Below are 17,928 nucleotides of genomic sequence, written 5' to 3' on the forward strand. Positions count from 1 at the left end.
TACTAACACCTGCCGGAAAGCATGTGTTTATTTGCATACAATAAAACTTTTCGCGCGGCCGTGTAGCATTTTCGAGCACTTTCGGCACGTTTACGACCTCGCTGACCCAAATCTTCTTTGCTGAAGATCCGTTTTAGCGTCATTCTTGACCTTCCGTTGCATGCCGCCGCGATTTTCGACCAGCCATTGCAAGCTAAGTAAGGGAAAACGGACCAATCGCAGACGCCACCACCACCCTCTTCGTCCGGTTATCGATTTTCAGTGCACTGGCTCAACCCCATCAAATCCCTCTCCACTTGAGCGTGCCCCTCGCCTCTTATCACCCAATTAGATAAGACAAGCCACTCAGTGCGTGAAATGCTATTCGTTTTTAAAGCAAACAAAAGTGACCTTCTATATAACGAGGAGAGCGTTTGTTTAGGTCTGTTTAGACAACCCTGCGGGTCACTGCCCGATGCTTGCGTCGGCAGTTACGGAAATTTTACGTCAGGAGATTGGAATAAAAACATATTTGTATAGTTTTACGTTATAGGGCCCCAGCCCCCGCAGACAGACCTTCGCTCATGCAGCGCTTTGTTTCCATATATGGTATCGGTGGTGTCATCGGCGAACAGACGACGCGGGCTGCTCCACCGCCATGTCGCAGTCATCGTCGCCGCCAAGCACGTCTTGCGCGGCACCACGCTTATCTTCTCACGCTTTCGCCATAACCACCTCCTCCGCTTTCCTCCTCGCGCTCTCTTCGCTATTGCCGTCTTTGATCCGCTCTCCGTGTTCACCCTTTCATCCTTCGCTGTGCTTGTTCGCTCGGTTACGAGGACGCCGAGGGAGTACGCCGGCGCTCCCCGCAGGAACGGCCGCTTAAGAGCTGCGCTCTAAATTTAAGTAAAAGCCCACGCGGCCTTATCCTCGGAGCAGCCAGTCCCCTCAGTAACAAAGATGGCGTCACAGGCCTAGCCTTACGCTTCACGATTCCCGCCTGCAGCGGAATGGAAAGGAAGGATTGGTGGAAAGGAATGGAACCGCACGCAATGAAGAGAAAAATAATTTAACATATAGTGCATAAATGTATAAACAGATTAAGACGCTGAAAGCAGAAAGGCAAGAAGAGCGAGACAGAGAAAATGTAACCCTTGCCTGCGATATCTTCTCGGGGCATTATATATATATATATATATATATATATATATATATCGCTCATCACATCATTAACTTATTTAATGAGGAGCGGCCGGCCTTAGGGGCTTTCGCCCTTGGTGGGCTGCCCAATGAGCGTATAGATCAAATAACAAGGCAAGAAAACACCGTCATGAAAAGGACAGGTAGGACAGGACGTGCACAGTCCTGCTTTACGTGTCCATTCTGCATCCTTGTTTTTTGCGCCTTACTCGGCCTATACGCTTTCGAATTCAAGCAGCAAAGCTTTATTTCTGATGCACTAACTTAGGAGCTCGAGTCTCCACTTCGTTTCAGAGGTAGTTTCATTTTCAGTTTCAGTTTATTCTTCATTCAAAAAACAATGAGTAAATTACAAATAGTGTGCAGACGAGGGTCCTAAAATCAATGACTGCAACGGGACCCTCGGTTCTAAAAAAAAAAAAAAGTTTACAAAACGTGGTTAAAGCAGCAAAAAAAAGTACAAGAAAAACAAATGAATGCGCGTAATGCAATACATTGGTAAGACAAAACAAACAAAAAATACATATATCAAAAAGCATAATTATACAGATAACATGTTATAGGACATGAAACTATCCACAAAAAGAAATAAAACATCTTAACTCATGTTTGAATACATTCAAAGATGACGTTAGTTAAGTGAATGGGGTAGGTCGTTCCATATTTTTAATGCTGAAAACGAGGATGCCATTTTTCCATAGTTTGTGTTACATTTAGGTAATAAAAAGTTGTAATTATGCGCGAACCTAGTATGGTTGGTATTAGTGAGTAATTTGTAGTCCACAAATTCGTAAGGAAGCTGTTCGTTAAATAATTTAAAAAGGAGAATACTTATATGATACTTAAGCAAGCCAGATACAGGTAGTATAAAGTTTTCCTGGAGTAGCGGGAGAGCATTTGAGTAAAAGGAACTGCTGGTGCTTATTCGAATAGCCTGGTTCTGTATGTGTTGAATAGACGAGAGGTGGCAGTTTTACGTGTTTCCCCAGGAAGCAATACTATAGGTGATATGACCATGAATGAACGCAAAGTATAAAGATAATAGTCTGAAAAGAATGCACGTGATTTTATGAGAGCTCTTATGTCAAAAGCTGTTTTCTGTTTAACAAACGCAATATGATTAGTAAATTTCAAGTGAGAATCTATTTTTATGCCAAGGAACAACACACAGTCCGCTGCAGGAGTAAGGTGACTATCCAGAGTTACTTGGGGGATACACGGCACGATCCTCTGCTTTGTTTTAAATAACATGAACTGAGTTTTGAGAGGGTTTAAAGTTAAATTATTTAACTGACACCATTCAACAACTTTCGCTAGTTCTATGTTCAATTTAGTGATGATGATGACCACAAAACTGTGGCGCATGCCAACTAAGAGGGCGAGGGCAGATAGAGCGAATATCGTTGTCATCTTCTTCGTCGATCCTCTTCTTCGTCATCATCGCTGAGCAAGTGCCATATTCACAAAGTTTGTCGTTCTTAACAGCTGCATGCCGTTGGCAGGCCACCTTCAGTAATAATATGGTCATTTGGTTTTCATATATCTGCTAGTATACCAATAGCTTTAATGTTTATATCGAACTTTGCGCTTAAAGTTCCCGATTCTGTGACTGCGACTTTTGAAGGGCTCGATGTCATCTACACGAACACTGCTGATGCATGTGGCGTAACTGAAAAGTCTAAAGCCTCAGGGCGCATTCAAACTGATTCTTCTGCATGTTGGCCGCGACTTTTCCATTACCGTCAACTGACTACCCCAGCAAGCAGCTCGGGTGTGCGGACAGCGGGATCATTTTTGAGCTTTATGGAACTTTTAAATATCGCCTGTGGCATACAGCATAATTCTTTTCCTTCAGTTGGATTATTCGAAGAGGCGACATTACCAGCACGAGAAATCGAAACACATGTTCAACAAATTAGCAAAAGTGTTCTAATTAAGTTCTTAATTATTCCGCTTACGCCACCTATTGCAATTTACGAATTATATTCGGTGAGCTTGCAAGACGTATCCACTTAGAACGCACTTCTAGGCTGACCCCAGTTTCGAGATATTAGGTCCCAAAGTGTGGGACAAAATACGTGGGCGTTCCAGTTACTTTTGCGCTTCAAAACATAAAGCGTTTCGTTAAAAAAGTAAGTGGAACAACAGTGAATTTTACGGCAAGTTTGATGGCGCACATGTATCTCCAAACTGGCGTCATTCTGGAAATTCGTTCCAAGTGGATACGCCTTGCAAACTCACCGGCTACAATTCGTAAATTGCAATATGTGCCGTAAAGTAATCAATGGAATATATAACTAGTGGATTCTTGTTAATTAGTAGAATAATTGTTTCGATTTCTCGTGCAAGTGATGACGGCCTCTCTGAATAATCCAGCTCGAGGGCTAGAATTATCTGCAACAGGTTATTTTTTTAAAAGTTCCATAAAACGTAAAAGTGATTACCCTGTATATGTGATGCTCTTTCGTGCCATGTAACATCAGGGTGTTATTTTGTTTTCTGCGAGAGCTGTATAGAAGTCTGACATCCGACTAAATGAGCCCGCGGCAGACAAGATGTTATGTTTCACGCGGCAAATGACAGATCGTTTTACATTGTGTGTTGCAATTTCGCAGAGCTTGTATTAATGAATGTGATTATGATGAAAACATGTTTATTGACAGGGAAGGGAAAATCCGGAAGGGGCCCCTAGTCCGGGGCTCCTGTGACGTCTTTGGTGATGGCCTGTGCGCGTCGGATCAGCGCCAGACGGAGCTCTTTAAGGTTCCGCCGCGAACGACGTCATCCCACTGCTCTGCGGTATATGCGGGAAGGCTACGAGGAAGGGAAGGTTAATGAATGGGCTACTGCCACTTTCATTGAAGCACTCTACTCGGAGCTGGAAACAAGCTCTGAGCTGATATCACGCAAAACCGTTTGTGTCAAGAGCAGTTCCTGTAAGAACGGGTGTACGCCGCAGCCGCGGTATAGTGTGTCGCGAGACGGTAGTGAAAATGCCGTGCAGATATATACACCAAGAGATTCTTATGAAGAAAGGTTTCGTCAACAGAGTTGCAAAGAGAGAGGGACAGAGAAACAGACAGTGACTCGCGTTCGTGCTAACTGCTTTAAAGGCCCAAAGTTACTCAATTCAATTAAACACGCATTGCCCAAAATAAAATTGACGAGGGTGGTGTTCAATACCATCTGTTCAATTTATGCACGTAGCTCATACACAGAGTTTAAACACCACTGCCTGTATATTTTCCCGTATATAGGGCCCAGAATTTTTTTTCTGCATTGTTCATTACTTCTGTCCTGCTTTCTTTATTTTTGCCTTTTATTGTCACGCACGGAGTATACAATGCTGTTTTCTTTTTTTTAAAGATTTACCGTGACCTCCTTGTACCGGATTTTGAAGGAGAACGTTTATGACAGTGAAGTCCACGTCAGCTGCTACTCGTCATCCAAAATGACACCGAGCAACGGTACTTCAGCACGAGCTCGATTTTTAATTTCTTTACATTGCCTGTATGCCTGTACTTTCCTGTGAAATGTAATATCTTTGATTTCGCAACTGAGATTTGCACATTCTTTATTATTAAATGATCGTCTATTGCATCATTCAGTCGACGCTTATAGCAATGTCAAGTAACTTGTACGACGTCCATATGCAAATTATGGCTGCATATATGGATGCGTTTATCCACGCCGGGGCTATCGCTGGCAGCTATATATACTCTACTTCTGCATTGAACGTACACAGCAAACTGAAAACACTTTCTTCGTGAGCTCTTTTGCTCATGAAGAATGCGTCTGCTTCGCCCATCACCTCTATTGACATAAAAATGCTTGAATAAAAAATTAGCTCCTAATGTGGAATTAGTCCAGTAATAACTATGTAGCGATTCATTTTGTCGTTTTTATTTTGCTGAAAACATTTTCAAACAACATTATTGCGCCTATAAATATATATACGTATTCAGACTTTTTTTCATTACTTTTTTTCTAATTAACCCAAAAGTAGAAGCCAGGCAAATCATTTAAGAACATAATTTTTTGTTAGGTGAGCATATTTACTACTCTGCACAGCATAACCATTGGACGGCAATACTTACAGACTCCGTCGCGACTATAACATGCAGTCTATACACGACTTGTACCTCTCTTGTAAAAAACGTATATATATATATATATATATATCGCCTGTACGCTACTGAGCTTCCGTGAAACTTGTGATCAACGAGATAAAGCGGCAAGAAACTTCGTTATCGAACCTTAGGACCCTTACTGGTAAATCTTCTGCAGGAAAGCTCTTCCACAGTGTCATAATTTCATCACGATAAAAACGTTCTTCTTCTATCACATAGTTTTGGTTTGTTTCTGGGTTCATTTTGTTTTTACTGTACACCAGCGTTCCCAAGCGTGCTTCTTATACACATGCTGCTACCGCAGGCATTTGGCTAATCGTCTTACGATAACATACAATACTGTTACGGGCCGCCAAGCACGGGGAAAGATTACAAGACAAACGAGCGAACAGACGAGAAGGCGCCCGGCAGGTGTGTCTGCTGCGCGGGCAGTGGTGTTCGACTCCGCTTAGTTAGCCACTGACGATCTCCGCGCTTTTCAAACATTGCACTTCCTGCTGCCGCAACGCGACCGGAGTTGGTGGGATTTCATTAGGCGTGCTTCGAGTCTCCCGCCGACGGGGCGAAGAAGAGCAGCCCGGGCGTCGCGGTGCTTATTGAGAGGAGGCCCGCCGCGCGAGAGGGGCACAGGCGCGCACTCCATAAGCGCGCGCGCGCGGGGCATATTGGCTGCGCGGCGGCGTGCGATTGGCGTCGCGGGCGCCGCCAATGGGGCGGCGCGCCCCGCCCCCCGCCGCCGCGGGGCGCCTGCCCACGGCGCGCGGCGGTCGCCGGCACTCGGCGGCCAAACGCACGACGCCCATGGTCGAAGCAGCGCGGCGCGATCCTCCGCGTTGCTGAGAGCGCGCGTGCCATGCTGGAGTTGGGCGCCGGCACGAATACGCCCGCGAGCAGCGCCTCGTCCATGCTGTCCATGCTCAACATGGAGTCGTCCCGGTCCAACGCTTTCCTGCTGGGCAGCCCGCCGCTGGCCGCGCTCCACTCGATGACCGACATCCGCGCCAGCCAGGCGTCGTACTCGGCGGGCTCGCCGGCACTCAAGGCGCAGGGCTCGCTTTCGTGCGCCTACTCGAGCGCCTCGGGGACTCCGCACGGCATCAACGACATCCTGGGGCGGCCGCAGGCAGCCGCCGCCGCAGCCGCCGCGGCCGCCGCCGGTCTCGGCGCCATCGGGCTGCCCCGCTTCGGCCTCGGCGCCGCCGGCGTCTATTTCAACCCGGCCAACGGCGCGTTGCACAAGATGGGCCTGGCAGAGCTGCCCGGCCGGCCGCACCTCTACTGGCCCGGCGTGGTCCAGAACCCGGCGCTCTGGAGAGACCGACTTGCGTCTGCCTCAGGTGAGCGCTTGTACCTGCTTTCGCATGCACGAGTGTACGTCACTAAACTGTTCCTTTGGAAAGAGGAATATTTGCCATTTTGGTTTTTGAATCCCCGCAGCCACATACCTTTGGTCAATATCCAAGTCTCATGACACCACCGCGTTTCTCTCGAAGGCACGTGCATGCTCTTCATTTAATGCAGCGCACGTGCTCAGCGAGCGCGGATCTAATGTTCTGTGATGGGAATCTCCGTTGGTACCACGTCGCATAACACTGGGTCTAAAGCGTCCTTGGCTCAAGTGATACTTCCTCTCGTAACACACGGCACGCCAAACACCGACGCCCGCCGCTGCATGGGTGGCGTGGGTGGCTGGCAGCCCCAACTTCAGTGCTTTTTCAGAGCGCATCTCTTGCATGTTCTAACAGCGCGCGCAACATGCACCGCACGCTTCTGGTAAAATTCAAGCACGCTGCGATGGCGGCTTTGACACACCGCTCCCGGGTGGTGTGGCGAGGAGCTTGAGAAGGGTTTCTAGCTTTGCCGGGTCCGGACATACTGAGCATGTTGTTGGGCGCTGTATAAGCACAAATCACCTCAAAGAAGTCGTTATGGCTGTCCCCGGGAGTGCATGACATAAAATAACTGTAAATGAAAGGCAAAAATGCAATAACCGCGCAGTGTCACGATTACTGTCAAGCGTGCACCAAGTAGCGAAAGCTAACGAAACAGCTCGTTTAGAACCAATTCTCAAGTTTTATTGTACCAAGTACATAATACCCCGTACTTTTTCCAACAAGATATGCAAGCGCTTCGGTATTTACATAACTTATTCAGAATTACTGCAGATCTATGTACGGTGTGAAAGATTTCGTTTCGCAATGCGAGACCACACATTTTAGGCAAGGACTAGATGTCCTACTAACTTTCACATGGTTCTTATAACTCGGTCGGTGTCTTCAAATGCACCGCTTTTCCTTAAGTTGCAAACATCTTCGAGTCAATTCAACATGTATTCTATACTACAGCACTCGAGCCATCCTTTAGGTAGTAACTTGCTGTTGAAGAGCACGCAAGCGATACACTTGCCAACACTTTCACCGCCATCAAATCAATCAGTCAAGCATACGTGTACCTGAAAGCACACCCCTGTATTTGGCAGCATGCTTCCTTTTGCTGTATGAAGGTCACTAGGTAATTACGACCAACACACAAAGAGAATGAATTGTAATGACAACAGTAATAACATTGTGAGTTGCTGATGACTGTACTCGTAAAGGCCGAACTATACTTTGGGGGTCGCGATGACTGTCAACAGATTAGTTCAAACCAATATGGCCTCGTTAAACATACCGTTGTTTCGTTGCATAGACGTGCCTGTTGGTCCCCACATATCCTGTCAGAGTAGGAACGGTACCAACTGCCACTCAGGGGAGCATTGGAAACTCAGGGTGATTTATTTAGATGTAAGTAAACGTTGGCAGCTATATTTTTTTGCCGGCTCGTCCACGAAATAAGAATTGTAATCACACGACACAGTTTACCATTACATACACGTTCAATATACCATGGCCGTTCGCATTCCTGAGCGAATACCGTTCAATAACACTGCATGTTCTCCCGAAGAGATTAGAAATCTTGCACACGTGAGCTTAACTCAGAGGAAATGCCGTCCTCCATGTGCCACTTGAGTTAGCTTTCACACGATGCTAACTGCGTGCGTTGTGAGCAGCATATATATACGGCAAACATAATTGCGTTTGGTATGTTCTAAAATCGTTTACTGCTGTTTGGCAACTTCAGGGTGCAAATGAAAGTGGCTAAGCAAGCTATTTGTTCGTTAATCTACTAGTTCTTCCTACTAAGTCTCCTGTGCAGTCAGCACAGGAAACGTAGCAGAAAGAAAGACGACGGGGAGTTCACTTTCAACTACAATTTTATTAAGAAAAAAGAAACAGCTCCAAACGAATAGTGCTTGCATGCGAAACCACGCCAATCACTCGCAGCAAAAAAAGAAAAGAAATATAATAGCTTGCAGACGATCTCTCCACACAAAGAAGTGTGTCAACGCAGTAAACTGGATGAGCTCGTGCATTTTTACTTTAAACAAAGTGATCGAATATATATATATATATATAGGAGATGGCAGCGACGGCCCTCTTGTCTGCTTCTCTCCTTTTTAATTCTCTCCTCTCCTTTATATATATATATATATAAATTGCGAGCCTGCCAGGTTCTTCGTGGTTTGGTCTTTCTCGTGTCTGTGATTGTTAGCTGGTTTTCTTTCAGCAAACTAATATCGCATTATATAATTTCAAACACGACAAGATCACACAAAGTCAGGTGCTTCATTGCCCTTACTGCCTCGAACACTTCCACTTACAGGCTTTTTTCTTGTCGAGAGACGTGAGTTTGATCTTCGAGTTCTCTACCAACCTTGTCATGTCGTGTCCTGAAATGACAGTCTTGAAAAACCAGCTCACATCCACATTTCAAGGGCAGGGGCAGATATGCTCTGACGTCGTTCTCAAGTTTACAAGCGCTTCATTTATGGGCCGGCCTTACTGCTGGATATAAATTGTACCTCAGCTTTATTGCATATAGAATGTAATGCACTATACTTCAGTTGCACCGACAAATCATTCGTTTTTCGTGCTTCTAAGCAAAACAGATTCTTTGTCGGCGTCAAGGAACTTGTGGAGGCAAAGGCACTTTTCTTCTCTAGAAAAAACAAAACAAACCCTAAAAGCAAGGTTCTCTTGAACATTAAATTATACTGGTAGACTGTGTCATGTTTCTGGCTGTCTTACAGTGGCCGTCTTACAGCACACGTGTGCGTTTTTGTGGGGTCAGGGGTTGTCAGAGAGAAGGCGAGACATGGTGTGGTTGCGCATGTCACTGTTGTGGGTGGCTTTACGCTTAAATTTCTCATCGTAATTGAGCACACTCCCCGCCCCGTCTCTACCCTCTGTTCCCTGTGCGTTCTTTTCCTCAATCAATGAATGCACGTGATTTTTGTATTATGCTCTCCACCCGCTGCTATACGCTTTTGTCAAGAAGCTTTGCCTGTGACTTTTCCAGAATTTTACTCTTTAAATGCTTACGTAGCGCTATTGTAGCACGATATTCCAAGACTATTTTATTTAGTCGCCGTAATTTTAATGTCCTTGCTTGCACTATGTCTCGTTTAGTAAAACAACAAGAGCAATAATGAAAGAATCTGCTTTCACATATATTTCATAAATGAAGCTCAAGCAGGCGAAGTGCGTGAAAAGCTCAAATGAAGAATTATGTTCTGTCAACGTTAATGCAAAATTAAAGCGAATTTGTTTCATAGCTTTCATTACTCTTTCTCGCCAACTCGTATGCTTCTTGATATAGATATTTTTGAGTAACATTTTTCACTCAGTGCTCGTGCTGCATGCGTTCGTCGTTTAGATTTATCATGCAGCGGAATTATCGTCTGATTGCTCAATCACATAAGATAAAAAAAAGAATCACTTAGTATATAAGGGCAACAAGCTGGCAGTTGAGTATGCCTGGCAAAGGATAAAATATACGTTTTCATTTCACGTTACCTAATTATGATCTCAATGTCAATACTAGTAAATTTATGATGTTATATATGCTCTTTTATTTCGACGCAGTGTATGAAATATTGTTTGATCAAGCAAAATTTATTCATAACATCTTCTTGACACAAGACAACAAAAATTTGTTGAACTAAAGAATGAAATATTTATATAGAACAGTTCTGGTGAGTGACAAAGTTCACATTTATGTGGCATTACGAGTAGGCATGTAAGTTATCAAGAAGGCGCTGCGTTTGGGCGAGAGGGAAAAAGAGAGATGACAACGCAGCTCTTCACTTTACACACAGTATGTGCTTGACAGATGTCATGTGTACGCGTTTTATGGGGGAGCTTCTTAATAAACTTGCATTTCGGTATATCGGGTGAATAAAAGAGCGGCATTACTCTTCGTTCAGACCAAACATAGTGCTGAAGCAGTCGAGTGAACTAGCACGCGGTGGGCAAATGTAACTTTCGAACACTTTATTCAACATAACAAAGAAAGATCTGGCCGTTCATTATGTGTTGCTACCGTACAATACATTTCTTCCCACCCATTAGACGGTGTTGGTATACGCTTAACGACAGTTTAAAAACGCCTTTTAAGAGTCTGTTCTAGGCTACTGCTGCTGCTGCTTCAGTGACAGCGTAAGCATTTGTATAGTGAAGACTTATTACTCGTAGAGCGATGACAAGTACTGCGCAGGAGCTCCGCTGAGCTAAAACAAGGTTAAGTGCAAAGCACTACAAGGGACACTCGTTCGTCGTGCTTGATTTTGCTTCAGACTTCGAAAACCTGCCCACTACTTCAATCGTCTTCAGCAAATATATATGTTCTGCTGGGTAACCACCTTTTCCTCTGGCAGAAAATTGAAAACTGAGGGTGAAGGCTGTTCCTGCGTCAATTAAAGGTAGCATGCAAAGCTAGGTTCGCCTGGCAACAACAAAGCATGCACACTCACGGTCTACTATCTATAACAACCATTTTCATATACGACGAGAGGATTAGCAGCTGCAGTTTCAATATCAAAACGCTGCAGTTCTTGGAGATAGCAGAATCGTCTTGCTGATAACTCAATGAAGAGTGAGCGAAAACTACGATGGGAGAGGGGGGCGCTTGGGCGAAAGCGGGGATGTATACTTGCTGTGATGAGGCATTCTGTTTGCGTGATCTTATACAAACATCAATGCCAAGTAGTTTCCGTATAGCGAGAAAAGGGGGACATTTTAATTGTCGAACTGTATCAATGTTTTGTATGAATTCGCAAGCTTTTTTCTAACGAGGTGTATTCGCAAATGAGAAAATTCCGCCTGTAAATTTTGTTATATTATCTGTAAAATTTAAATATCAAGGGTAATGGCAGTAAGTCAATCGAAAGGGGTGAGGTTTGAAAATAATTCGATAGGACCACGAACTTTTTTGTACACTCACAGTAGCAATGCTGTTTTACAGTGAGCACTAATACTATCTCCAGCCATCCTCGTGGGTGCATCTGGGCCATTTTTTGAAAAAATACAGGGATAACTTTGGTAGACTTCGCATACATGAGCCGAGAGGCTTCGTACATTTCGACGCTCTTACGAACTCACAATTCCAGATAGCGGTAATGCGAAGCTAGGTATAAAAGAGCATAAGCGAGGGTTAAGCGAGCGAGTCCGTGACGTCTGGACTGTTTTGCGTAACTTTGCGCAGACAAATATAGTGTACTGTCATCACGACGTAAGGCAGGCTTAAAGCTAGGAGTTCTTTCAAAATTCATAATGGAAAGGTTGAAATACTTGGAGTTTCTATAGTTGGAAACATGAATCGCAAAAGCGGAAAGGCAAACACCACAAAAATGAATAAATGCGCAGTCCAATTGTGTTTTAGGTCTTAGGCACTCTGATTGCGAACCACGCTAATGACGTTGATTCGCGTCAACAGCTGGCACCTTCAGGCAGAGGCGGAATGCAAAAACGTTAAATTAATAGACACAATTTTACGCAGTATCCCAATAGCCTTGCTGTCAATGACGCTGTATTTGGGGGTCTCCGGATTAGTTTCGACCACTCGAAGTTCCATGGCTTTCCGGAATTAAAGAAAATCGCCTGTTGCGGTTAACATAATTCTAGTCCTTCAGCTGGATTGTTCATAGAGGTGAACATTACTAGCAAGAGAAACCTAAACACATATTCAATTAACTTACCAAAATTATGTAATTAAGTTCTTCATTAATTGACAAAATTTCTATGAATTGCCAGAATGGAATCAAATTGGAGATATGCGCCAGCAAGCTTGCCGTAAGAATGGACTGTTGTTCCACTTACATTTTTACAAGAAGCTCTTTTATGCATTGAAGCGCAAAATTAACTGGAACGCCTATGTATTTTGCTCCCCACTTTCGGTGATATCTCTAAACTGGTGTCATCTTGGAAATTAATTTCCAAGATGACACCAGCCTCACAGGATACAGTTCGTAAAGTGCAAAAGTGCAATATTTGCCGTAAAGTAATTAATTAAGATGTTAAGTAGTTGAATATGTGCTTCGATTTCTCGCGTAGTAATATCAGCCTTTTCGAATAATCCGGCTCAAGAACAAGGATTACGCTATCTAAAAAAGGCGATTTTTAAAAATTCCAGAAAACTTAAAAATGATCACCCCGCACATAGCTTCCGCAGGAAGGCGGTCGCATGGAATGAAGCTCGTATATAGTTTCGTACCTAAAGCAGTGAGACGCCATAGCCATGAGCCACTGCATTGGGTCAATGCCAAGACGTCCCTGTACCTATAGGTTTAGGTGAACGTTGAAGAATCCAAGGCGATGAAAATTGGTCCGGATCCCCACACTACGTCGTCTTTCATAGCACATTGTGTAGCCTTTGGAGCTTGAACCCCATGAATCGATCAAACAGTTACAAGAATGCGACGGTACGTTTGCTGTCCTTTCTTTCTTGTTCTTAATAGCGCTCGCCCGCACCAGACTTAAATGACGCCACAACCTGCGTTTCCACACGTAATAGAAGGAAACCCGATTTTATCTTCACGCACCACGTAATGGCAGCTTTCAAAACTGTTATAGGGGGCTCACTAGTCGGTGCAATTCTGGCGCCGTGATTCGCGCCGTGATTGAAGTATTCGCGGATTGAATATGAATGGCTCTTGCTGATACACTATGACGCCGCCTCATGCTATTGTTTTTCTAGAGCTGTACACATGTATGCTATATGCGCGTGGTACTTGAGGCACATTTCCAGGCCGTGTACACTTAAAGCCGCAAATCCTGACCGCCTTTAATTCTCTCTGTCAGAGGAGCGCGATGGATGACAAGTCGCTCTAGAGGATTACTAGATACGATCGCACATGCACCGTTTCAGATAGGTGCCACCATATGAAGCTAAAAGACAGTGAAACATCAAGTAAGGACGAAAGAGAAAATTCACTGCTTCGTTTTGTTGAAATGTACAATTCATAACAAATGACGGTTAAATTGGCGATCAGCTTAATATTACTAATAACTAATAAGAGAGACGAAAGAAAACATACCACCGCTGGAAGTCGAGCCTAATTTGATCTATTAAAAGGCCAAAACATGCAGCACTTCTTTCGGTTTACCATCTGAATGGTAGCGCCTCTGTTTTTACGGAACACTCGCAACATTCGATAGTACACCCCCTTTTAGACCACAAATTCCCAAATTACACTTGGAAGAGGATTATACCGAAACAATTGATAATATTTCGCTTTCTTGGGGCGAATATAATTAAGGATTCCTTTCACTCGATTCTATTCTTCTCTCTCTCTCTCTTTTTTTCTTTTTTTTATCACCCACCGTTTACGACCAGCGGATAGCAGTGGTACCGTTGTCGATGCACCGTTCTGACTCCTGACCGAACGCAAGAAGAAATAGCATTGGAATACAATCGTTACATTATCCCGGCCATGCCCACGCATTAAATAATGCTCGCGTCAGCGCGCGCATTCTATTTTAATAGTATGATGACGGAGGATGGACGTTTTCTTCACGTTCTCTCTTCTGACACTGGGGACATGCAGGAGCAATTTGCGCAAACTCTTTAACTATATTTTCTTATTCATCTTAGGAGCTTATTATTCGCCTAAGAAGTTAGCATATTTTAACATACTGCATCTATTCCGCCATGGCGGCAGTGACACAAACAACGAACTGCAACGTGATTATACATCGTTGTATTTGTTGTTAACAGGTCGAGCACATATCTCCCGAAACAATAGGTTAAGGCGGAATTGCGGGCTTGCACAGCCGAACCTATCTGTCGCATTATGAATATGCAAGTGGAAGCACCAACACATAAACCTGAAACTCGTCAAGAAGTTAGAAACCGATCAATAGCGCCTTTTGCGACAGAGAGAGAGTAGAATATAGGAAGGCAGGGATGCTAACCAGTCAAGGGTCTGGTTGGCTACCCTACGCTGGGGGAAGGGAGAAGGGGAAGAGAGAGAGAAAGGAGAGAGAAGGTGTAGGTACGTGTACGGACAGTACTTCAGTTAAAGCCGCTCTCGCAAACCAGACGTTCTGAGAAAGCACAAAAGTTCCTTCACTGCCTTCTGAGCCGATGATCGGTGGGGACGGTGCTCTACTTTGCGACAGAACATATCGAACGAAAGCAACGCTGGAAAAGCCAAAAGCTGCTCAAAGGTGAGATATCTCTATAGGCTCCAAGATCGAGTATTTTGCTGTATCAAGCATAACATCTCTTTACGTAATCGCTAGCCTGATATTAACTCAACTGTTTTGTTTCTTTCTCGGGATATTTTTTTCTATGAAACGGAAACATACCTGGGGCTGTATTTTTATCACGCCACTTCGTTTTCCATTTTTCGTATCATGAATCGCGCCGAGTGGCAGATCCTGGTGACAATGGCAGTGCGGAGGCTTTCGGGCCAATGACTAAGAGCGAAAAGACTGGAAAATGGATGGGTTGTCGCAAAAATGCAGTCCCAGTTTGCTACGTCCGCGTTCTGGTGTATAAACGTATAGGTCTCATACTGAAGACAGCTGTGCTAGGCAGCGTGCTTATCGGTAAGCTAAGTATTTATTGTCTACAAACACAGCCACCGGTCTTATCTTCAGTGATGTATCCTGGCAACGCCGCTTTCTTCACGGGCGCCCCACCGATACGATTACTATCACCGGGGCAATAAATCCCTCATCGATAACTCATACAATAAATCCATAAATCCGAGCCAGCACCATAAGCCGCAATCCCATGTTCAGAAGCAATAGAAAAATGATGTATGGGTTTCACGCCAACGCATTTCCTTTGCGTTATAAACGTTGCACGTATACGACGATCCTCTGCCATTTCCAAAGAACACAACGTATACGTTTGTGTGTAATAGAGTTGAGTGTTCGCTTATTATCGCACTTAAGTGTTGTGCAACCTCCCTCTCTCTCTCTCTCATGAAGGCACGAAAACCGACGTAATTCGTCAAAAAAAGAAACGCGTCGTTCTTCCAGAGCTTATAAAGAGACAGAAGCTTTTTTTGTTCTTTCCGTTTCGTTCGACGCGCACCCCCGCAACAACAATTAATTCAGAAGGGCCTTGTTCGCGTTCGGTTTCATTGACGTGACCAATGGCATTCAGACCGCGCGACCGACATAGTAGATGGTTTGAAAAAAGCGACGTGACATGCATGCGTGTACGGTGAGTGCACTGCGAGCTGCTCGGCTCGCGAGGAAGGCCGATCAGCTCGCCCATCGTGCGCGGCCCTGTTTGTTGCGCACGCCTTGACGCCGCAAGCCAAGAGGGCGACAGCCGCGCGCGGACTGGAGAGAAACAGCGGAGGGGGACGCAAATAAATTAAGCTCGGACAAATGAGGATCGTTCCGGCACCATCTGGCGGCACCAAAGGCTGACCGCTTGACACTTAACTGAATGCCCGCAGAACAAAGACGAGGCCGCCTATCAGCACGCCAGCGGAGCCTCCGCAACCGATAGCAGCGGCCCCTACAAGGATCGTCTCGGTGGCTTTATAACGAGCGCCCCAATCTTTTCGCTGCTTTTGTTCTCCTCGAGCAGCGAAGGTGCCGGTGGGCCGCCGAACCCGACGCGAGCCGCTTAAATGAAGTCGTTGGCGGCGCGCCGAAGGCACTGCGGGCTGCGTGCCTCCCTTGGCCCCCTTTTGTCACGTGACGGCCTTCGGGTGGCTGGTGATTGGCCCAAGCTGGCCTCTCATCTCGTCTAGGCCCGCAGTATGGAAATTTGGCCCAAGCAAGGGGCGACGAAGGGAGCGCAGCGAGAGGACCGACTTAATGAACGAAGCGATTTGGACGCCTTGGCCACGCAGACCTTAGGTTTAATGAAAGACCCATGACGAGGGACAAATTAGTCCCCGAGAAGCCCGGGCCACGCGCTAGGCGCACCAGCTTGGCGCGCATATCTCGGATGGCCACTGCAGTGGCACGCGTTTAAAGTTTCGTGCGCGCAGTTGTTGGAAAGCCGCCGTTAGAAGTTGTAAAATTGCTTCCAAAGTTATTCCGTCCCTCGCTGGCGACCCAGGCCTGCTTCGGTCCAAAGTTGCGCCGAGCAGCACTGTGGGGCTGTCGAAGCTTGCCGGGCGCTGTGTGATGAGCGCCTCTGGCTGGCGCACAGCGGTGCCACTGGCCCGCGCTATGCCAGCCCGCAGGTCATGCATGCTATCATATAGGCGCGTGCAGCGCATGCCCATGCAGCGCGGTCGCCTTGACAACCTAGCAATGTTCTCTGATCAGGCGGCGGCGGTGGGCTCGATCTTTCTAGAGGAGCTCCCAGTGAAATAAAAGAAATAATACACAGAAAAAGGAAAGACGCTGGCAAAATGCGATTTGAAAATAAATGCTTGTTTTTTTTCTTCAAGTTACATCAATGCTATAAAGTGCTACTTAGATTCTCGTTCGAATTTGCCACTAGTCTTTGTTGCGACATTAGATAAGAAGGAAAGGAGGGGAAGTCATGGGTCGAGGATATGTACTTAATGCTTCAGTTCAATACTCAGTCTCATTTAGTAAATTAACACATTTAATTAATTATGTTATATTACAGGGCTGTCATGCCGGCTCAGTTTATATTGTGTAACGTGTACGATTGCTAGATTTTAGTGTCATTGTTATTAACTGCCTTTCTTTGTTTTCCTATAGCGTTATAGAATTACACAGTTGCTTTTTATTGCTGCAAAACAGCGCGTTCCTGTGCCCATAATGTCAACAATAAACTCACAGTATACCATATTGCTTTCGGGATCGCCTTCCTCGCGTAGCAGCTATTGTCTTGCTCATGGAGAGCGTGGGCACATTGACAGCGCTCGTATAAACCCGTCACGACCGCCTCAGAAGCGTCGTAATGACCAACAACCTTGTATCCGCATTTGTGACGCGAATCGGAGGCCCATAAACGCCACTTTGGCTTCGCGTCAGCGACGTGACCGTGCCATCCGCACCGCAGTTATGGTCCCGGCGGCGAGCCTTGGCGTATACGGGCCATTACTGCCGTAATAGGGCGATGAGAAATAGCCCTTTAAGGGCGCCACTTTCGGCTCCGTTGAACCCGTCCGTGGCCCGAGCTCCAATTCCGCAGCGCAACGCCGTGTGCGCGTACAGGCCACATCTCCGGGGGCCACGATCACCGCGTCCACATCATTATGGCCACGCTCCACAGCGGCCCGGCGAACGGCTCCCTTTTCTCGTCGCATGCGGGGAATTCTTTACGCGCGCACACCGAGCTTCTGGCTGAA

At 45.6% G+C, this 17,928-nt stretch overlaps 1 protein-coding gene across 1 annotated transcript in view; it reads left to right on the forward strand.

Annotated features, from left to right (window-relative positions):
- The first annotated feature begins 6,087 nt into the window (after positions 1–6,087).
- Positions 6,088–17,928, forward strand: part of HGTX (HGTX homeodomain transcription factor) — a 36,110-nt gene continuing 24,269 nt past the window's right edge. The window contains exon 1 of the mRNA XM_050193482.2: positions 6,088–6,646. Within this exon, the coding sequence (XP_050049439.1) occupies positions 6,163–6,646 (484 nt within the window). The 5' untranslated portion in view covers positions 6,088–6,162. The remainder of the gene's footprint in view (positions 6,647–17,928) is intronic.

This window comes from Dermacentor andersoni, chromosome 1 (genome assembly GCF_023375885.2).
Source record: "Dermacentor andersoni chromosome 1, qqDerAnde1_hic_scaffold, whole genome shotgun sequence".
In the NCBI taxonomy this organism is placed as follows: domain Eukaryota; kingdom Metazoa; phylum Arthropoda; class Arachnida; order Ixodida; family Ixodidae; genus Dermacentor; species Dermacentor andersoni.